The 24,147-nt window shown below is 31.8% G+C and overlaps 1 protein-coding gene across 1 annotated transcript in view; it reads right to left on the reverse strand.

The window, feature by feature from the left end:
* Nucleotides 1-515: 515 nt before the first annotated feature.
* LOC137923826 (synaptotagmin-10-like) overlaps nt 516-24,147 on the reverse strand; it is a 67,278-nt gene continuing 43,646 nt past the window's right edge. Inside the window, exons 2-10 of the mRNA XM_068767099.1 lie at nt 22,345-22,501; nt 21,647-21,788; nt 13,289-13,432; nt 7,313-7,435; nt 6,380-6,534; nt 4,157-4,325; nt 1,820-1,940; nt 1,524-1,695; nt 516-720 (exon numbers count right to left, since the gene is read on the reverse strand). Coding sequence (XP_068623200.1) covers nt 516-720; nt 1,524-1,695; nt 1,820-1,940; nt 4,157-4,325; nt 6,380-6,534; nt 7,313-7,435; nt 13,289-13,432; nt 21,647-21,788; nt 22,345-22,501 — 1,388 coding nt within the window. The remainder of the gene's footprint in view (nt 721-1,523; nt 1,696-1,819; nt 1,941-4,156; nt 4,326-6,379; nt 6,535-7,312; nt 7,436-13,288; nt 13,433-21,646; nt 21,789-22,344; nt 22,502-24,147) is intronic.

The raw sequence follows: 24,147 nt of genomic DNA on the forward strand, positions 1-24,147 counted from the left end.
TCCAGCCATAGAAACATTACAAGAAAATCAAAAATTCATATTTACTAAAACAAAAATTTCTACTTAATACACGTAGATTTATGTATAGGGTGTCCTATTAATGAAAGTTAAGCCGAAATCTGGCAGCGGGGCAAGCGATAGGATCCAGAATATTCGTTAAAAAAATTACGTCTTATAATTTTAAATAATTGCCGTTAGATAAATATTTGTAAATTTTATGCACCCTGTAATGTTGTTTCTACTTCTATGATCACAAAATTTAACTTTTTTTTAAATTTTTTTACATCCTTATTATCACGAGTAGTAGTTCTATAAGCAACTGACCAAAATTTCAAAGGACATAGCAATTTAAAGATTTTGAGAAAAAAACGTGATGTATTATTTTCGGAAGAACTTAATAAATTATTATATTAGTGTTATCAATTACCTTATTTAGATAAAGGTCATACTAAAATTTTGTTAGATAGTTATAAAAAAATCAATAAATCCATACTTTATTCGACAACATGTATTCCTTACCTTCCATTGAGACAACTCAAACCGGCATTTTGTTGGTCATTATTTGACACGGAAATGTTGGTCGGCAGGCTCTTGTTCAGAGGATACCACTGCGCAACTGGTTTTCGTGAATTGTCAAGCATCTCTAGCCAGTGGTCACGTCCAATGCCAATCATAGACGAACCAATAGCAGTGCATCCAATCAATTCGTTGGGTCCAATCCTAGTGCAGAACAAAATTATATTTTAACTTAGTGAACCATTTACAATTTTATGTAAAATCTAGCATACTATAAGAGTAACAGATCAAGTTGTCATTCAGCCATTTCAGGAACCTACGAAACCTTCTCTCGAGTGGCCTTAGAGCACAGAGGTCTCATAATTTCAGCCACAGAACATTATACATCCAGCAGGACCACCCCCCCCCCCCATATATTTTCAATAAAACTGGTAAGCGACCTGCATCCTACGTCTTTGAACAAAACCTGAGGCTGGACGTCCTATGTCCTTGACGGACCTTGGTCGCCATTCTGTTGTGTGCGTTATGTGACTTGTCCACTGTCACGTCAACTAACGGTTTCTGTATTCGCTGTAGTCCAGGCAATCCGCTGGATTATGTTGGGCTCTATCGTTCGTCTTAGGATCTTCTCTTTCCTAATTCAATCTCGTAGAGAAATCCATGACTTGTTGTGCTACTGTGCATTTGCGAGGCCTCTTACTACAATTAAATATCTAATGTAACAGTTTAAGTCAAAGCTCCCATGGGAACTATCAAGTTTGATACTTTAAAGAGGTTTAAACCAAGCGCCATTAGTGCTCGGCTACCTAAAATCAACATACAGCGTTATTGCGTGTTAAATAAATATTAATTTAACGACAATAACATTATGTCTGCAATTGATTCACCTAAATATGCTTTAATATTTCAACGTCTGACTGAAGGTTTTTTTATAACGAAATATTTTAGATAATTCTGAGAAACAAAAACACCCAGCAATCTATTTATAAACAATGTTCAATACTTACATGTCGTAATCAATAACTTTGACGAGCAGAGTCACGTCAAATACATTTTCATACGGCAAGTCAAAGACCAACGCCTCATTGTACACTGGGCTGAGAGTATTCTTTTTGACAGTTGTTTTCTTCTTTTTGATTCGTTTGCCTTGGCAGATGAGACAGATCTTGACATAGGGATCTACAAGAAAATTAAATAAAAAAATTGTTTGTCTTCTATTATATTATTCAAAATAACATCTATAACAATATAAATGTTGATAATCAAGTAAGTTACTTAGTTAATTAGGCTACAGTTTTTATACCTGAGGAGCCATTGATATCCATAGCTTTTAAATTTCTGCCTTTAATAACCGTCACCGTAAGCCGACCAGCGGTCGGCAAGTAGCAAAGTGATAGCATTAATTCACCTAGATCTTTCTTCTCCTATGAATAAAATAATTAAACATTAGTTCAATTAATAATAAATGTATCAAGCCACACACAAATTGTAATAAGTCTCTAATTGAATGGCCAATAACCCTCACATATGCATATACAAAGAAGCTGCTATATAAAATAATTAATTTGTAATTGCTACCTTGTTTCGCATACATATATACACAGATATATTAGGTATATTAATAATAGAGGTACTTTAAAGGCACACGTATAGCCCATTTATATGCAAAAATATTTTAAGCATTTACATCTGTTTTCAGTCATTCTGTATAATGTGATCACTCTAAAATGTGAAACATCAAATTAATTTTTCTGTAGGCATGTGACAAACCGTTAATTTATGGCAGTAAAAAGTTTGCAGGAACAGATAATAAACGATTATTAATTTAATATGTAGTAATACGAATATTGAAAATGCTTTAACATTATTTAATATTTCTGAAACCTTTAAATTTTGGACAGGATGATCCATTGATTAATTGACAACTAACGAGCTTTACAATCACCCTTTTAAAACTTTTATAGATAATACTAATCACCTGTATTGTCTACTATAAATACTTTAAAAAGATAGTTTAAAATTTATTCATTTAATTTATAAAAATTATTATACACGTCAGAACACTGAATGTGACCACGTTTGTACGTCAAGAGGAAAATACTAGAAAATTCCAGTTTTGTTAAAAAAAATATTATGGCATTCTTTACAATCAACTAATTCAATCTTATATTTCTATGCCTAATTGTTTTTAAATTAAACAAAACGATGAAACGAAAAAGATATCTACGTCACTAAGAATGATTAACTCAACAATGTTGTACAGGATAAAAGACAAAATCATAACAATTATTTGTTGTGTAATATAAATATTAACCCTTTTGTTAACATTCCAAGGTTCCCATCTGTCGAGACAGTATGACGAAGGTCTTCTATAGCCTTGAAATATGCCTCAAAGGATAAGCAAAATCGAAAATGGAGCAAGAAATTACAATATTACGCGGGAAATATTTGATTAATGATTTTCAATATTAAGTAAGCGTATATCAACAGGATCATCTACAGAAATAATTAAAATCACTTAATTATTAAAACCTGCTCTAAATCTTAGCAAATTTCAATTTTTACTTAAGTTTTAAACATTTAATATCAAATCCATAAACAAATAAATATGTAAACATGGCCAAATACGTTGTTAAACACAAAACTTCAGAACGGTTTTACAGATTACCAATTTTTTTAAATATTTTTTTAAAAACTTGTAGAAAAAAGTGAAAAAAAAAACAGGAAAATAGTCCATTAAAGCATCTGTTCGTAACTGTTTAACTTTTGACTTCAAGTGAAACAAAAATAAGATGTTAGGATATCCTAATTACATAATTACACATTTGGTTTACAAAAAGCATTACAATGATAATACATTTTTACTTGTTTTACGGAGCAAAAAAAAACTTACTTTTGTATGTTATATTTATTTCTAATTAAATTAAGACTTAAAATACTAAAATACTAAAATACTTTTGACGATACAAAGTCTGCCGAGACAGCTAGTAATCATTATAATTCAAAATAACAACGATTATAATAAACAAGATCAGAAACCTTAAAATATTTGACAATGTAAAGCCCATTTAAAATTTAAATATTGAGCAAACGACTATCAAAGTTTGAGCAAACAAACTCAAGATTCTTGAACCCAAAGTTCGATAAAGCTATAGCATCTGTCAATTGAATAAACCCAAAACTTACTGATAGTTTAAATATATTAATTTAATTATCATTAATGAAAACTTGCTATTAAAACATAGAAGGAAAAATTAAAAAAATACATGAGTAAAATTAAAATCATTAGCTAAATATTTAATAACAAGTTTGAAGGTTAAACTCTAGAAGCTGTAAATTATAAAAATAATCAACATCATCGTCATTTCAGCCATACCAAATTCGTTGCAGCACATAGACCTCCTTCATAGATTTCGAACACCACCGATTGAAAGCGGCCTGTATTCAGTATCTTTTGACGACGTTAAAAAAATCGTTCCATCCTATCAAACATTACTAATAACTAAATTATTTGAATTAAATTAATAATAATCAAAAATTGTTGTTAAAAACACTTCCACTGTTTCGTAGACGGAAAAAATTTCGTAAATAGCAAATTTTGAAGTTCTGTTTTTAAAGTAACTCAAAAATATATTTTTACCTGTGGTGCAGCTAATATGTTCATCGTATACTCGATCTCCTGCGTCAAATCGGCCGACTCCAGTAAACCCTTCAAAACAACATGACCGATCAGATCATGTCGACTGAAACGATCGAAGTCGTAAACAGAAAACTGTAGATAGCGCTGACGCAATTCTTCGTACGGAACGCTGGAAAACAACTTTTGGTTATATAAAATTAACTACTTCAACGATACGATGATATGATGAGATAAGTATTTAATGGACTCAGGCGTTATTTTGCGGAAGTCAATCCTAAGTAAGAAAAGGACCAATATTTAGCTACTTCCGCACATGTTTCAAATGTAATTTTAGATTATCTCTAATCTTAAACCACCGGCGAGATTCCGCCTCTAACCAGACCTTCTGAGCCTTACGTATAGCCATACAAGCCGCATGGCTGACCGTGTTGGAACGGATATTAATATAATCTGGAATTACATTTAACCGCTTGCATTGTTGGTTAAACCAAACGTTTTGAGCTGCCACCCGATGTAATTTGGTTAATTTAATGTACAAACCCGCCTGTTCAGCTAGGCATGCTGATCTTAAATATTTAATGGAATCAGGCGTTATTTTGCGTAAGTCCATCCTAAGTAAGAAAAGGACCAATATTGCACATGTACGGAAATGGCTAAATAATAGCCCTTTTCTTACTGATGAGATAAGTTGATACTCGTCATCATCGATCATATCTTAGCATCTTTCATATCGACATAAAAAGTACATTACTGTTAAGCTAAAATCGGAATGTCCCGTAAAACAAAAATTGCATCAACATAATCGTCATTATTTCAGCCTTAGGACGTTCACACCTTGATATTACCTCTCTAATTTTTTTGTTCAATGGGATCATTTAGAAGCATCTTGCAACCAAGGTCTTCCAACGACCTTAAGCACGTCGCCTGCACCTTGAGAGGAGACCCAATATAGAGAAGAAGAAAAAAATCTTATGGCGTCCTCGACATTTCTCCGCGCTCTGGCCTACTCACTACCAATTCAACTTGCCATCTCTTTTGCTCATTAGCGACTGTAACGTTGCTAATATAATTAGAGACCAAGTTTCAGTGCCGTTAGTGATCACAGGTAACATACATTGGTTTAAGAAATTGTGGAGAAGTGAGAAAGAGGTGATGTATGGAAAGATGGTAAAGAAAGATAAAAGAACGGAAGAATTGAGATAGAAGACAAACAAGAAAGGCGAAAGAAAAGACGATTTTCGGAAAAAATATAACGAAATCAAAAAAATGATTGAACAAAAAAAATTTTCTAAAAAAAAAAGGATTCTCCTAAAATAGTGAATGAAGGCCTCATAAACGGGGCCAAAAATTAAAGGAGAAAATTCTCATAGAACACGAACAAACATAACTTCTTCAATAATTTAAATTGTCTTAATAAAACAATTGGTTAAATTAAATTATTATAATTTACGCCAATTGTTCATTTTGTTCCGCAGGAGCCTGATGATTACAACAGTTTCAAGGTCTGACGCTCATTTCGCGTTACAAAAGTTTATTACATCCGAGGACTTAATTATTTGTTACGATTAACTGTGTTTCGAATTTCAACTCACGTTTTAACATTCACTTTGGCAAATACTTTGCAGTCTACCAATTTAATGTTAGATTTCCTCCTAAGAAATTTTTAGCAACTTTAACACACGAATTAATTTTTTAACATAAATCTAAGGATCAAAATTCAGTACAAAATTATTTGATGTAACTAAGTAAAACAGGCCAAGATAACCTTTATAGTTAAAAGAATATATTACGTCTACTATTACCTTTCGATGAAGAAAATACAAGAAATAAAAGTAGACTCGTAATGCCTTATTTTATTTTCCAAAGTTAACTAATCCTTTTATTCTCTAAGGTCGTGATTTAAAAATATATTATTAAAAAAATTTATTATAGCTTTCAAAAAATTTTATTCAATCATAATATGTAAAATATTGTTTACAGATCTATTTATATGATTGATACTATAATGTATACATCAAACATTGTTAAATTTAATTAAAACGAGCAACTGTTGAATTTTTAGCCCGCTCTTCTGAACAGATCAGCAATATTGACAACCGTATTGATAATGCTGCTAATAAAAAAAAATTAAATGCTTCAATTTATCTATGTTTCTACTGGCGTCACGTATCGTAAGGATAAATGGAAAAGTATGTACGAAGTTATACCATTATAGAAATATACCTGAACAAGAAAGTTTCATTGAAGACCGGATTGAGATTCTTGCGGTGTACTTTAGTCTGGAACTTCTTCTTGCGATCCGGAAGGAGGAAAACCTTGATGTAAGGGTCGCTGCTTCCCGATACGTCCTTGATGGGAAGGTCCCGGGCCTCGAATATCTATATAATGATTTAAAAGAATTACAAGAAAATTTATCAATCGCTATTTATAGCATTTTCATTCCTATCCAATGAACATAAAAAGACATATTTACTGTCGACGATGAAACTAATGACTCGCGAAAATATGTTATTAATGACAAAGACGAAGTCTGTAGACATAAATTCCGTCAAGAGAAATTACTAATAGAAATTAGCTTTGTGAAGATATGAAAATCTAATAAATGACATGCTCGCCATATTAATTCACGAGGATATTTCTTTAACCCTTAATAGCCTAGAGTTTCAATTTTGATACCAATCTTTTAAACCGAATGTTCACATTACTATTAGTTTTTTTATAGGTTGGCTGTACGAATTTTACTGTTGTATAGTATTCTTTCAAACGAAATTAAAAAAAAAATCTTTTTTCCCTTCATCTAGACCCTCAAGCAGAGTAATATTTAAAAAAAACACTTTTGTAAATCAGGCTATTAAGGGTTAACGTCTCATTTTGAAAATTAGTTCTTCGTGTATTGAAGAACATAACGATAATGAAAGAACTATAGATTATTTTTCTTAAATCAACACAGAGGTGTACATTCCACAAAGACGCTTTTTGAAAACCGAAAACTGTTTAAAAATTATTTGATGATAAAATTCGATAACATGCACTAATTGACCGAAATATCTAATTAATATGTGATATCCACACGAAGAAAAAAATTAGAATAGATTAAAAATGAAAAATCTGAATTTAAAATATTATGTAACAAATGAGTTTTATAAAATTATATACCTTGACAACCAAAGCCTCAACTTCTTGGTCATATTTCAAAGCGAAGTGCAGTTTACCGCAGAACTCCAATTCACCGCTGTCAGTTGATGACTGTCGGACCAGTTCGTTTTTGTATAGCTCCGGCTACAACCAAAAGTCTTTATTAAAAAAAAACAATGAATTCTTTAACCGTAATTTAAATAACAACCATGAAAATATGCTGAATAATTGTTTTCTAGAAAACCGTATTGGAGTCCTTTATATATAAATCTGAAAATAAATACATATAACATAATAAGTTTCAAACATATGTGAAAAAATTATTTAATCGGTGTAAACAAGTTATAAAAACAAAGATTATTTCACATTATGATTGCTAAGTTATAATTTGATAATGTTTTTAATTTTAAAATTAATAAATTACCACTCGATCGAAAACATTTAAGTTATTAGAAATTAATTTATAAAAACATTTTTAAACCTTATTATAATGTTAATTCCTAAAGCAAAACCTACGTATTCTCAGCATTTTTAAAATGCCTTAGACAAAATTAGCTATTGTACATATTTTTAAAGTATACAAGAATTTTTTTTAAAATCCATGTAATTACATTATTTAAAAAATTGGAAACATGAGTAGTCAGTTGTAGTACATTTGTGTACATTGGGGCTATTATAAACATCGTGAATTAAATCGTCACTTTATGTGTGTAGATATTTTTATAAGTTTTTAGCTTATTTTATTATTAGTCAGACGCCTAACTATATCGAGGATAAGAGACAATTTAATTAAAGATGGAGCAAATTATGAAAATTAATGCGAAATTAATTACAAATCCCAGGCATCATTTTATTTAATTGTAGAGTTAATTAAAGGGTTAGTAACAAAAAAGTATTATAAGAATAAATGCAGGCCAAAGAATAACAGAGTACACTAAAGAATCTTTTTGCAACTCCTCGGAGACCACCGCGTCATTGAGACGGTGCAGGTTCGGAACATCGTATGAGGAGAGTCAAGGGCGCAGGACTGACCCGGTTTCGTGTCACGGCCGGGAATGTTCCCCCGGGAAAGCGCGCGCATGTTCTTTAAAAAACGTCACGTTACCCGAAATAAAGACGAAAATATTTTTCTCGCGTCTTCTAAACTTTATTCAAAAGGGTACCGTCCCATCCATTATAATAAATTTAAGCCATTATGTTCAAGTAAGAGAACTAATTTAGCTTATTTGACTTTTATGAAATAAATTGAGTTAAGTATACTCATAAATATTTTACAGGTCTAATTTAATACACTGACAATACTTCAATCATACAATCATTAAATCACAAACTTTAGAGGGCATAGACTTTCGTCAGTCCAGACGAGCTCATCTAAATTGGCTAGCGGTGACAATAATGTGAGAATCTAATCATAAGTTGCATCTTTATTAGTTAAAGCATCATTAGTTAGAATAAAATTAAGTTAGGATAATTTTAAATGTTATCTTAATTAAGCCATTATAGAGTCGTCTGAATTATATAGTCCGTTTGTATTAAAAATGTAAAAACTGATCAGTTAAAAGCATATTTTCGATCGTAACTGCTAGCTATGTACGTATGGTTGGTTATGAAACGTGACTAGACCGGCGGACAATCATGATTCACAACACTTTTAACGCGAAAGGAATATAGATGGAATCATTGTAGAGCAGAGTAGATATGGTTGAGACCGTAGCTTATTATAGTGACCACTAGGAAGTCGTCATTATTGTGTTTCAGCTTAATATCATCTTTATCACTATTTCAGCCATAGTAAGCCCATTGCTGGATGTAAGCTTCTCCCATAGCTTTCCAATAAGACCGTTTGGAAGCGGCCTGCATCAAGCGTTAACTTAAGGCCCCAGCAGTCATCTGTTCTACGCAAAAAGTAGCCTGTACACAGACCCTTCAACTTGCCAATCCGCTTAAAGTGCGCGTTAATATTGCTTAATAAACGATTATTTAAAAAAAAGGATGTTTTAGCAACATGCTCTTATGATATTTTAATTGTGCGTCGAAGATTTAACGGCACGTTTAATTATTGCTTATTTAAAATTACCTGCGCACCCACCACCCTATGTATTATATATATTATGTGACTTTAACTTAAAAATTATTTTCAGTTTTTGTTTTGAGAATTTATATTCTTATGAGTCAATAAAATTCTTCTTTACCTTTACCGTAAATATCACCGCTGAATAGATAGACGTTAAATCGACTAGCTAAAGGAGGTAAAAAAGGAAAAAAGATATGAAGTTATTTATGAAACTTTGCTTAAGAAATATAAACACCTTTGCAAGTTAATCGCGACGTAACATGATTTGATTCATGTAAGAAAAATAAATCCAGTTACAACTTAATCTAGATTAATTTCTATCTATCTCGACCTTTCTTCTGACTGGATTTTATTATTTTGATTTCTTACTATGCTAAGCAATTTCTAAAATATGATTTAGTTATTTCTTTTGCCGTTATAAATATGCATTTATATTAACAAAAATGATAATAGAAATTAGAAAAAAAATTGACGACGTGGTAACATAATTCGATTAATTACCGACATCGTTACAGGAAGCAGCAAAACTTTTTAATAACTTTGTATATAATCCGGGTGTGAAACAAGCAATTTCATTCGTATGAGTTTTGAAACAAACTTAAAGTAGAAGCAATCAAAGTTTTACCCTTTTAATGGTTAAGTTTTTTTTTAAATTATATATTTTTATAAATTGTAATTATAACCTCTATAATTAATTTTTATTATAATAATAGTTAACGTTAAACGAAAAAAAAATATCTCAACATTATGGTAATTCAAAATTAAAAATTGTAACATTGAAATATGCTCTCTCACTTCTAGCCTCATTGCAACTATATATCAATAGTAATCGCTCAACGAGCCATGGAATGGGCTAGGCTCGGAATCTCTCTTCAAAATCAAATCAGGAATGTGGAGATCTGTAACCGACTGAAAGTTACCGACACAGCCCAACGGATTGACAAGTGGCAGTAGACACGCCACAAGCGCGCTGAACAGATGGCTGTTGTGGCCTTGAGGTTGTGGAGTAGAGATGACGGACCAGCAAACGCAGAGTGTAAGCCGCTTCCAACCATTTCTATTAGAAATTTACACCGCAACCTAACAGGTGACACCGGAAATGCTTATTATTACAATAATGAAATATGAAAATAAACAGTTTTAAAAGGACATCGATATCATCTGTTACTACTAGTGTAAATCTGTCCAAAATTAAATGACGCAGAATAATAATTTCCAGATAATCTAATTAAATATATATTAATTGCATTAATCAATAGCAAATCTAATACGACCCTCTAAACTTAACAGAAATAGTGTTTTATAAGTTTTAATGCGAACTATATATTTGATAAAACTACTCGTTCATAAAGTCTGAATAAACGGTTAATGTATAGAGTTTATAAGCGACAATGCTACGCTTTCATTTCAAAAGACACAAACTAGATGAATAGGCGCTCACGCCGGAACCCGTAGAAAGCTCGTCTCGGAAGCGACTGGGAAATAGTATGCCGCGGCGTTGGCACTCCAACGTAGCCTCTCTATGAAGTATATAATTTCTTTTAGTTTTTGTTCCATGGTGTTTCTAATAAATGTGCCTACAGAATGGTTTAAGGTATTTTTAGTATCTTTTTTATTTGTTATTCGTATTCTTATCTCCTCAGAATAATTTACAGTACCCATTAGCAAACAACATGAGAAGAATGACTAAAGTGCCCAATTTGAGAGAAACTAGAATCAGATTAAGATTCCCTATAGTAAAATCCTTCAACTAGAAACTACAACGATTCCATACGTGCCCAAAGAAGATCTAACAATAAGTACCGATGGGTTTTTGTGGTCACTTTAAAAATATCCTTAATACGTACAACAGTAATTTATTATCAAGATTTTTCATTTGTTTAAAAAATTACAGGTCTTAAACTAATTACAGGAAGATATAATATAAAACCGCACAGTTCTGAACAAGAAAATACTAATTTTAGAAAGCCTTTAGAAAAATCTCAAACATTAATAAGCTTGTTATATATAACATATTTTGTCATCGTCGTTATTTCAGCACATAAACACCTATTGCAAGACAGACCTCCCGCAAAGATATCTGTGGGGCGATTTGCCATAATTGCCACGCTTGGAAGGCGGGTTTACGAACGTAGTGTTGTATTATGGTATACAGAAGACGCTGCTGCTTATGCGTTGCAATAGAAGTGTCAATTCTATATAATTAATGTACAAAATGTGAGTTACATAGATTTCGTATCCCGAGAATCGAATGCGCGACGTACGATCCCATCCCTCAGTTATCTACCAGTAAGCTACTACTGTTCAATAATTAACTTTCTATACTAATATTTAATTAATATATTCATCATTAATTATTTAATTAACCAAATTAAACTACTAGCATCGTTTATACAATAACCAACACAAAGTGAAAAGCGTCCGCAAAGAGTAATAATTAAGCTTTACCAGATTAAATTTATCAAACAAGGCGTGTTGTCATAATTATAACATAAGAGAAATTTATACTTCTGTATATATATATTCAGTTTCGTTTTAAGTATAAAACAATATAAGGAAATAGCCGTTTAATCAGTATATTTACGCTATTAGTTCTTCACTAGTTTTCTCGGATAAAAATAAACTTTACATTCTACCGTGAAGACGTTTCAAAACACGGAGTCTCTGGCACTAATCGGTGTAACATAATTCCTGAAGATGCCCCGTGGAGGGGTGAAACACGTGTTGAGTGATTTAACGGTGGTAGTTGTGTAATTTGCTTTGTTTGCCGCATGCGCATTTGTCAGCGGGCTGGCGGGCGGTGTACTTTGTTGCACGACTACCACTGCATGTGCGCAAGTGACTAAATATTGATTATACGAGATAACTTATATGTTATAAAACCCTAGGTAATGATAGCCGTTAACTATTAACCCTGCTACGTGCATGTGTGTGTGTTTGTAATGTGGGAAGATCTTGTATAACAACTCACAAATAATAAAGAAAAACATAGAGTTGTTTGAGACATTCTTAGATTAAGAATCCGAAAGATATCTAAAATTATTTATTCTGACTATATGATATCTTTATATCCCTATCTGTCTCTTTGTTTTTTATCACCCTCTTTTCTGTTTCTTTTCTTTTCCATTGTTACGTTATATGATAATATAATACGCTTACATATACAGAGTGCAAAAATAAACAGGAACAAAAAACACATTTTCCATTTTATTTCTTTTGAAGCGTTTTCCTATCTAGAACATACGAAAATTTAAACTCAATTGTTAAAATGCCTAACCGAAGTTAATAATGTCGAGTGGGTGAAATGTCCTCTTTTGCGGCAATAAACAATTGAAGGCTAAAGGTCCTTTCAAAGATGAATGAGCCACAGACTTACCGCTTACCCCATACTTCATGATTATAATCTTTATTTCTTTTAATGTTTTATTTTCAATAGTATTATTTTAAATTATTATATTATTTTTAAATATTGCTAAGTGTAATTATGTGTATTATTGTCATAAAGTTATGAATATAGCAAATAAATAAGCTTAGTTAACACAAGTATATCATTAGAAATAAAGACAAGTATGTTATACTTTCTCTGAGGCTCTGTAATTACATTACGGATAATTGGTATAAGCTTTTATAATAAAATTCAATCCAATGCCCATGATAATTAGTTATGTAATATATTTAAAAATCTAAAAAATCCTAATGCAATGGATTTATCAGTAATAATTTAATAAATTATTGTGTTAAGGATATTTGTAAAAGTGAACACAATACACACACAAACTACAATACAAATTTATTGTGAGCTCTCGATGGAAAGTTCCCCCAGTGACATGTTGAGGTCATATTGCGATGACGTAATCACCTTATCAGCAAAATCTTTTATTAATAAACAATTATTAGCAGTTATTTACTTTAAAATTAATTACCTTTATAAGACCGATTGAAGAATCAGCTCGCTCCAAGCTGCAGATGCTGAACTGGATCGATGGCAGATCCAGGCGGTGGGAGAGCTGGCGCTGGAAAGTCTGGTGGCGGGTGGGGACAATCGGCAGCGTCGTCTGGCGTAAAACCTATGAAAGAATTCGTTGAATCAATTTTTATACCAAAAAATATTTTTACAAAAAGCTTCCTTCGTTCTATGTAAAACTATATGACCCATAACTGTATTTATTACCATACATTTTAAGTGATTTTAACTCAGTAATTACCAGTTCTATGGTATAACACGTGAAAAACATAAATACCATAATTTACATTCGCATGTAAAAAATCCATATAGTAAAATTTATGAAATGATATCTATATTTATATTAATTAAATTAACAATAACATTTGTATCTGATCATAAAAACACCTGTCTGAGTTTTCAGTAAGCTCTGGTTAGGTCAAGTTGCATCTGGACCCGCGTAGCTATAACTAAGAGGACAACATTATGAGGGTCCTCATTTTGATTCTAGGTTCTATCAAATTGGACTGTCCTGGCATTCTTCTCATTGCTTATACAAGTGATTACTACAATTGGTCCTATATGGTTAATATTATGAAATATACAAAATTATTAATCAATGAATGTAATTCTAAACTATACTAGTATGCAATTTTGGCAATGTCAATTTTCTTACGAAAATACTAAATATAGATCAGTGAAAACTATTAGTGGCAAAGTAAAATAAGACTAAAACGAAACTTACTTTATCTCACTCTCGATTTGTTTTTATTAGCGGAAAACAATTTTGCTAAGAACTAAGCATGTAGTCTACTGTAATAACGGATTTGCCCTTTTCGACCTTTTTGTCCGGATAAAGTCGCAACTCCCAGTAAACTCTAGTTAGTGAGACAACAAGGAGAGAAGATAAATATGAGTTGATTATTTTGTAAGCGGCCAATATCCACTTTCCAAAACAGTACACTATTATTTATATTATTATAACGACGTAAATAACAACAATAAGTTGTATTGACTTAGATTTTGTAAGACGAAAATAAAAAGTTGTCTTTGAAAGTTCTACAGATCGGTCTTTAATAATTATGAAAGTATTTATAATGTTTAGCGGCATAGTATTGTAAAATATCACAGTTTTTACTGATGAATACTGGCCACTTTCTACCAGTCCTATTGGAAATCTATGAGAAGGCCAATTTCCAGCAGTTCGAAATCGTTTGTTACTTCAAGATAGCCGCTAATATATGTTCTACGCCTTATCTGAAGTAAGTACGGCAACTACATTTAAAATAAACGAATTGCATGTTATCCCACATCTCGCAACACTCGGTTAGAGTGATAAGAGTTTTTTATCAAGGAAGTTATGAAACCAGAAGTAGTTTTATTAAATAAAATCTTATTCAATTACCTAATAAACAAAGAGAGAAAATGAATACATTACATATTTGGGTGCAAATTTAGCCACTGTGACAATTTTTCTGATTTCCTGTCAAAATTTCAAATACTGCAACAATAGAACTCTTTTGTATTAGATATCAAGACAGCACTAAAAGATTTATTATCTTTAAAGCTTAAATATCATAAATTTGACGTAAATAGACTCGGATTAACTTAGTCGCCTTTCAATATAAAAAAGTCACAAATAAATAAAATGACATAATTAGCTAACAAAATACCACTATTAAGTAATTCGCAAAATATGCGATGATATATGACATAGATATTTCCCTAAGTACATTATTTGTATATAATATTGTTTTTATTATATTCAAAAGTGTGTTAGGATTTAATGTAAAACTTTAATTTTTACATGTCACATTCCAATGTAAACAATAAGTAAATGTAACATGTTTCGCATCGATCGCATTGTAAAATTGTTAATAAATAAAAAAATTGTCAACGATAAACGTGCAAAGTCAGAAAATTTCAGAATTTTTTCAATTGAAGAAATGAAAATTTAGGGTGTATTTTTTCTTAGTTGATTTTTTCACAACAGCCCTATGTCAATTATAATACAATATATTACCAATTTTTGATTAATTACTCATCGGATAACTTCAGTGCATCCATATAATTATTTTGCTATGTGTAAAACTTGAAATAATATGGTTTCGTCTTCGTTGCCGTCTTTTGAACATACGGACGCCCATTGCAAGGCATAGACCTCCCCCAAAAACGTACATGGGAGGATATACCATAATTGGCAGACAGGTTGGCGAAGGCTGTGTGGTATCATGGTACTTAGAAGACGCAACTGCCCATCTTCTGGAAACTTTTCTGAGCAGTGGCAATCCTTTGTTACTATTTTTGATGCAAACAGTGTGAATTACGTAATTCTCGCGAATCGAACCCATGGTAATCGATCACATCTCTCAGTCATCTACCGCTGGGCTACCATTGCTTATAACATGGCTTAGTCGTCGTTAATTTTCAAGGTTTCTTAATTAACATAAGCTCTTTTACCTTATATTATATGACCAAGTAACCATTTTTATTCTATTTTGAAAGTCGCTTTTGTGAAAATATAAATAAATACTTTTCATATGTACTTTACATAGAGCTTTAACGAGTTAAAAACCTTTTAAATTTCGTGCTAGTCTAAAAAGGTCCTTTTGTAATATCAGCGTTAACAACTCGAGGCACTTGCTTTAGTAACTTCCATTATCATTTCAAATGAATTTTCCATAAAATTTTATTAATAAGCTATTCAAAAATAAACTGGGTGTCGGCCTGTCTGTTAATCCAGTTTTAATTAAAATACGCTAAACTAACTTTGAGTACTTTTAAATGGTTAAATTTAGCAATTAACGGTTTTTGAAGCCTTCTTCAGAGACCTTTTCCCTCTATAATTTTCATTACTAATTTTTATGTAAAACGTTACAGATACAATAGCATCATTATCTCAGACTTAGAACGTCCACTACCTGACTTAGACCTCAATAGATTTCCAATAAGATATGTTGGCGACCTGCATCAAGCGTCTTTCGACAACTTTGACACAGTCTTTTGTGGACCTCGTAGATGGACGTTTAACTAATCACTTAGAATCAAGGTATAGTTTTGTATTCAGTAAATAACGAATTTACGGGACAGATTTTTAGAAAGCAGTGCACGCTTATGCTATTAATCTACAGCCAATGTTTTTACGAGATGATACAGTAAATTAAATGAAAATCAATACTGTTTTAAATCCTACTCTCACAGATCATGTATAGAACCTTTATCGAAACGAAATTAAAATTGTTCCATTATTGTATTTGTGTTGAACATTTATTATCTTTTGTCTGAAAAATTTAATAGATTGAAACCTTGATGAAAATAGAAAATCTTTTATTTTCTACTTTTTCCATCAGTAGATGATTACCTAAAAACAAATAAATAACAAAAGAAGGTACTTCGGCTTTGAGGCCGAAATATTAAAGACAAATTATTTTTCTTTTATTAAGTGATAAAAATACCATTTTATGTACAAACCATCCATTTGAAAAGTTCGAAGTGCAAGGAAATCTTTAAAAATATTTTGTCGCTTAAGATATCATAATAAATTGAAATTTTTACACGTATTTACGGGATTAACGGGAGATGGTAAGCTACCGCCCGAGAACTATGGGAAGAAAGATAATAAGTAAGTTTGATCGAAGGTGTATTCACATATGTACAAAGATTATTTACAATTAACACGACCCTCACACAGCAATAACGAACACATCACTGGTGGAGTCAGAATACAAATCGCGTTCGAATTTAAATTTGAACGCCAAAGAATGACTGTAGTTAAATGACTCTAGAGGTCAGCAATTCGGAGCGAGAACGCTACACATAGTTATCGTTACTAATTTTTATCATAGGTATTTTAATTTATATTTACCTAGATTTGAAATTATACTTATAACTATGAAGCCCATAACGGAAAAAAATTATAAATCATATCATAATTTTATTTTCATATATATTTTTTTCCCAATTTAACTTCAATCTTTAACGTATTTCAGAACAGTACTAACGTAACAATAAATCCTAAGTGCCACTATGCAAAACAAACATATTTATTCCATAGCAAATTTTATGATTAAACTTGGTACTATGTACCTAAATGCTTTACAGTTTTGAAAAAGAGAAAATACATTCTAAACATGAATTCAAATAACTTACCTTGACAGCATGCAAATGAATCTATGAGTGATGTTACCGTTTAAATTTTAGGTATGAACTCAACTTCAGGGTACGCTTGAACAGCTAAAAAAGAATATAAAAATATCGAATTCCGTTCTTCTAAAACATAAAATTAATTTAAATAAAAAATGCTATCACCCTCTCGCTGTTTTTTTCAAAATAAATTTTACTCTTTCAAATTTGGCTAATATAATTTAATACATACTCGTAAGTTGTCGTTTCAGCAAAAAGTCGTTCACCATATGGCATAGGCCTCCCTCAAAGGTATCTATAGGGATGTATACCATAATCGCCATGCTAAGCAGGCGGGTTGGCGATCGCAGTGTTGTATTATGGCGCGCAGAGGACGCTGCTATCCTTTCTCCGGAAATATGTTTGGGAGCACTGGCAATCCTATATAATTAATGCACAAAGTGTGAATTATATGGAATTTTATCTCGGGAATCTATCATTTATCGGGTGATATGATTTGAAATTTAAAATACAGTTACATACCATGGAATCTTTCAGCAGAGTTAAATGTTATTTTTATCAAGCTCCCAATAACTGTTTGTACGGTCTGTAGAAAAGTCAACGAAAATCAATTCATGATGGTCATAGCCACGGGCATTAGTCTAAAATAAACAATGGGCGTTCAAATATTCGACTACGCCACTACACTCGAAGCAAATTCCCGGCAAACAGGATTAAATTCTCCGTAAATTTATTAACTTCAGATGGATGCCTTCGGAGACAATAACATGATTTCGGTCCAACGCAACGTGATCAGAGCCGTTAGAGTAGTTATTAACTGAGTTTATTATTAGTTAAAAGCACGCCTGGAATATTGAGTTCCTAAGTGGAGAAACATTCAACATCTTTTCGTTCACTTATGTCCTAACAATCACTTTTGACTGAAATTCGTGCTCTAAAAAAGGTCATCTCAAAACGACTTTAAAATATTTCACATCAACGAACTAATAATGTAATTGTATATTATCGAATGTCGTCAATCTAGAATCAACTGTAATTTAATTTGAATATATTAATGAAAAACTAATGCTTTTGGCTTTATTATCCACGAAGGCGCGGATATAACTTCCGATAAGCAAAAACTATATGTGAATTATACAGTATGGTTATATATTTAAAAGCTTTAGAAAGGTAAATTTATATAGACAATTTGTCGACAAAAAGCTTTTACTTCCATTTCTAGTCACGCTGTATCAAGTAACCATTCTGAAATATGTTATCTTCTGATATTGAAATACGAATAATTTCTGACAGTATAAAGTCTGTAGAGACAGATTGTAAACAATGATTAATTTTAAAATATAGGTATCTGACTTTGGAAACAGTTTTTGCAATATTATTATTACGTTGTATATGCTAATTTTTTTTTGGATAGGATGTACTGTACATTATATTACAGCAAATAATTTAAACATAAATGAGCAATATCCTGTAAAGCTTTTACATATAATGAATTATCCTATGTCATATAAGGCTACTTAAAACTGCGCAAGAGATACATCGTATACAAACTACTATATTCCAAAAGCAAAATGTAAAAGATAAAGACTATTTGTTCGACTTTAAGGAATTTATTTTGAATATGGAACATTACATGGCTTATTACATACATTTCATTCGTTCTCACTAAAGTATTATAGCAGTTAAAATCTAAATAGATGTGTTTATATCATAGATCACTAAAACGTAGCCTCATCTAACATAAACTGTAAAAATTGTAATCGAAATGACCATTGTTTCAAGCCAGAAATAATAAACATTTTTATTGTTTCGGGCCTAAACCCTCGTAAGCGTGATGTTTTGCAAATGTTATGAGAGTGACAGTGTTATTCGGTGACTCAAAAACATTTTGATAGTAATCTTCAAAGCAACAACCCTTTTTATTTTTTTACCCTTGCGCTCCATAACAGATAAAACATAAACAGAATTAGAAGCTAGCCAGACCAATTTCACTAAACGGCTTCACTGAACATGAAACAACTATCAATTGCTATGATTGCCTTTCCAAATACGAATCAATATGTCATTAATCTTGCTGATTTGTTTTGGCGAGCCACTTCAAAGGAATGCTGTTTTTTTTTTTGTCAATAAGTGAAACCACCATAACTGCTAAATGTACTCTTTATGCATGGTGATTGGTTTTGAATGCAAGCAACAGCAATATGTTTTAAAGATTTTACACTAATTTCTGATCATCCTGTATACAGTGTTCACTCCGAAACTTTATTAGAATGTAACATGTCAATGACTTTGGTAATACAAAGTCTGCAAATGACAAAATAGTAAACAATAATTTAATATGTGGTAATACTAATTATAAAAATCGTTTTTATAACTATATTATCATGGATTAATTTATAATCGAACAAAGGTATTTATTTCACGTTAAATTAACAAATAAAATGATCAATCAAACACTAAAATGTTTGTGTAGTTTAGTTTGTTTTTCTGTAGGAATGCGTCAGGCCAATAACTTTCGTCTTTAGTTCAAGATACGAAATAAAAATACTGTGCAAATGTAAAATTATTAAATAAACAAAAAGTTTACTTTTTTACTACGAAGTTTTCATAAGATATCTAAAGTTGAACAACTGTGACAATAATAAATCTCTGCGTCATTATTTTCATTGCGGAGTAAAAAGTATAATTGTTCTATGCTTAAATATGTACACAACATCACAGAGACAGTAGTGAAAAGAAATAAAACATTTCCTAACATACCCGTAACTAGAATCGGGTGTTAATTAGAATATAGATACCGCAATAGAATATTTAAATTTTGTTCGAAAAAATCATAAATATTTTTATGAATAATATCACTATCTTAAAAACACCAGATTTTTTATAACGTTAATAAATGTTGATTTCGTGATGTAGAAACATTTTCAACAATACTTTCAAACTAATGTGTAACAAGAAAAATATTTTTAGTGTTAATTTCTCACTAGACATTTCATTTTGTAACGAGACACAGATTAATTATCATAAAGTAAGTAATGGCAAAGGTTAACAGCCCTAACAAAAATTCCAAACTTTATAGACAGTGTCTTCAACATACACGTCGTACGTGTCAAAGCGACTTGCATAAAGATTAAATTTATGCGGAATTAATACGTGATCCACCAGTATGCTCTTGGTTTAGGTCACTAACTTCATAAGTTTCAGCTTTAATGGAAAATCGAGTTTATTTTATGATTAAATTTATTTCCAGAATCATCCACTGAAAATCTAACGTCGTTGTTAACTTTCGGTTCGAAGTAAAAAGAGAATTTTGATTTTAATATGGAGAAAATATTCACGTATCCTTCGTTAAGACATTTACGCCTGCATATTCAGTAATAATTATCGACTTCATAAACCCTGTACCACGTTATTACAACATTAAAGTGATGATATTTACTTTTTATTTAATGATAAACCATATATCATTTTTAATAATGAATCATTAATTAAATTTCAAAAGTTTATCAAACACAAACTGGTTAAAAAGCATACTTCGTAATAAACAAATTAATTATTGTAAGTACTTTAGTGAAAGTGATCTTATAAAAACATAACCAAATTTATGAAGACTTTTCTCAGATTGAAACGCTTTTGAAACCTCGTAGTAAGTTTTAAGTTAAAAATGCCATTATAGCGGACCTTAATTCTATTATAATTTTCATCGAATAGAATACCTCAGACATTGTTTTCAATATCACTTGTAAATGAACTTAAGTGGAAAATATATTAATTAAAATATTATAATAAACATGAATAAAATTATGTAATTTTATTTAAAATTTCGTTATTGAACTGAACTCGGAATTACTCAATTGCCCATGGGTCCATGACTTCATGGACTTCTACTTAGATAGAAGAAAAAAAGTCGTGTACTCTTGGATATAGGCAGTCACTCCTCAGTACAGCGGCAGAAAGAAAATTATGAAACAAGTTTTTATAGAGTGATATAATCGTATGCGGTAGTGAATGAATGTATTCACATAATGATGATTTTTTTTATTTATTTCACAACTTAGAACATACACATATATTACTAAATAGACTAAATTAGTGAAAACAACATACATAGTTAAGTTTAAATGCCTAGAATATAAGATAATAAAATGTATTTTAAGAATTTTACAAAGATTAATAATAATGATGTACGGAATACCTTTTTCCCGGCGTCCTTATGCTCCTGGACATATTCCTGCTTAAGGGGCTCGGTTTGCAAGTCGGGCAAGGAATGGCTGATGCGAATAGCCGCTTGACGGGACTGCGAGTCGCAGTTGCTGTCCTCCGACTCACGTCTGGACCTATTGGTATTTATGAGATATTATTTTTCCATGTTACAATCTATATGTGCTAAAATAATTGAAGGCGGACTTTACTGGAAAGTTCACAGTCGCAAAACTCAAAGCCTTCCCCATAGATTTTCAATAAGACCGGTTAGAAACGCCAAACTTCCGGTGTCTTCAGATGAACTCAACAAGACCGTCTATCCACCTTGAGAGCGGACTTTATACGTTGCGCGGTCTGTGGTCCTTAACCCAGACTCTTAAAGCCCCAAGTAACCATCTGTTCTGCACTGACTATGGACTGCTCGCAGCTACTTTTTCTTGCCAATCCTCTGAGCAATGTCGGTTACTGTTGTGCGTACGAACCTCCTCCCCTCCTCCATCCTGAATTCGATGTCGTAGAAAAATCACGCTCTTAGCCCTCTCCACGACTCGGTGAACGATTTAAGCGCTTACCAATAAGACCCGAAGTGAGTCTAGCTCACTTAAAATCGATGTCCTGTTTTACGCTGACAACATCCAACGACTTCAAATAAATAAATATATTTTTAATAAAATTCTGAAGTACACTCACCGTCCCATGAGCCAACGCCAAGTAGCAGCGCAGTGGTACCCCACAGCAGCAAGGAGGACTGCCGCCATCGCAGCCAGGAACACTGCTGCCACGTACTCCAAAGAACTTCCGCGGACGCTGGACTGCTGTCCTTCTAAGCTTTCTGGTAGCCAAGGTCCTCCTAAACAAACAGATATTTCATCTCTTAAAAAATTATAACTAGAAGCCTTCTATAATAAATAATAGACGATAAAAAATTTATTTAAACCTATGCAAGGGTAAAAATAATTCTTTAAGTGATATATTTATAAACAAAATACACGCAGGAAACAATTATCGCCTTTCTTATCACAATTCGTTAAAAATGTTGTTCTGTCATATTTCTAGTTGCCTTAAATATATTATATTACATAATAATATTTTCTTGACTGTATGTCAATAAAATATTACATTTACATTTAAGACAAATAATATTTTATATATTCATAAAATATCGCAGCATGATCGCGGTATACATATAAAAAAGAGATCTTTCAATGCGTTGTCAAGCTGTTAGTCAAATATAATATCGGATATTGTATTTGATGTGTTTGAAGTTGTGCTGCCAGCCGGTAAAGGCTTTGTGCAGCTTCATCGATGTTGAGTCGGCGGAAATAGGGGTTCGCGGACTAAGAATTTACGCGATTTTTAGTCGCGCGGACTTTTAGGTTATTGTATCCCAGTACATCGAAGAAATACGCACGTAAAGGGACTATACCCGTTTAGGTGTATAGTTTAGTGTAAGTTATGCGAAGTGAATACTTCTCGGCAGTCGGGAGCGACACGGGCCTCTCCAGACCGCCCTCGCTTGAACGCGGGCTAGTAATATCAGAAGTATTACGTGATCACCCAACTTATTTTAAGGCAATTACACGGCACGGGCACATAACGACTAATAATTGAGTTTTTAAAAATATTGCGGAAGCTCTTTCTTCGACATATATTATTAATATTTTATGTTTTCTCTTATTATCACTATTGTTATTATTAAGAGAGAGTTCCTTGCAGACCAAATACATCGCATGCTCTACATTCATGCGCATTCTAAAAATATTCTCACGACTTCGAAAGCTGGTTTCAGAAGCAGATAGACAAAAGGCGGTCCCTATATTCCCTTCGACAGCTGTCTTGAAGCAGCGGTACCAAAAAAAATCCATAACCACACTCCAAGGGATACAAACTGTTCCTAACTCCTATAATAATTAACAAATTTGGTCTTATTTCTTTAGTAGTGGACGCCTTGCGGCTGAAAAAAAATAACAAAAGAAATAGAGCGTCAAATTTAAAAGGAACCATTTACTATATCAAATAATATTGTATAAATCCCGCAATATCGATACACACGACGCTTAATAAGATATTTGGCACGTATTCCGACGCCTTCACTTCGAGCTTTTGATGTGAGATTAAGAGCACGATCGTGAAATGAATAAATGGATATTCGTCTCGGGATTTAACAGCCGAACTAAATTAACAAACTGATAAAATTTAAATGATGAAATTATAAACTCGGTTACTAATATTATTTAACATTTTACTGAGACCCAGTGAAAAACATTTTTTTTAATTATTCCTATTACAGATTTTTATATGTATAGTCTAATAAGAAAGTCCACATTAAAACGTACGAGAACTACATAAAAAATAACGCGTTACAAAATCAGAGATATTCGATTAAATGCTAATAGCATGTTATTTATTTATGCTATTTATGCATATAATTAATGAATAAATAAGATGATTATAATAGAACGCCGTCATATTAAGAAGTTATCGCTATCGCCT

This window comes from Battus philenor, unplaced genomic scaffold (assembly GCF_028537555.1).
Source record: "Battus philenor isolate CCGP_79_NKW_IND1 unplaced genomic scaffold, ilBatPhil1.0.hap1 SCAF_22, whole genome shotgun sequence".
Taxonomy (NCBI): Eukaryota; Metazoa; Arthropoda; class Insecta; order Lepidoptera; family Papilionidae; genus Battus; species Battus philenor.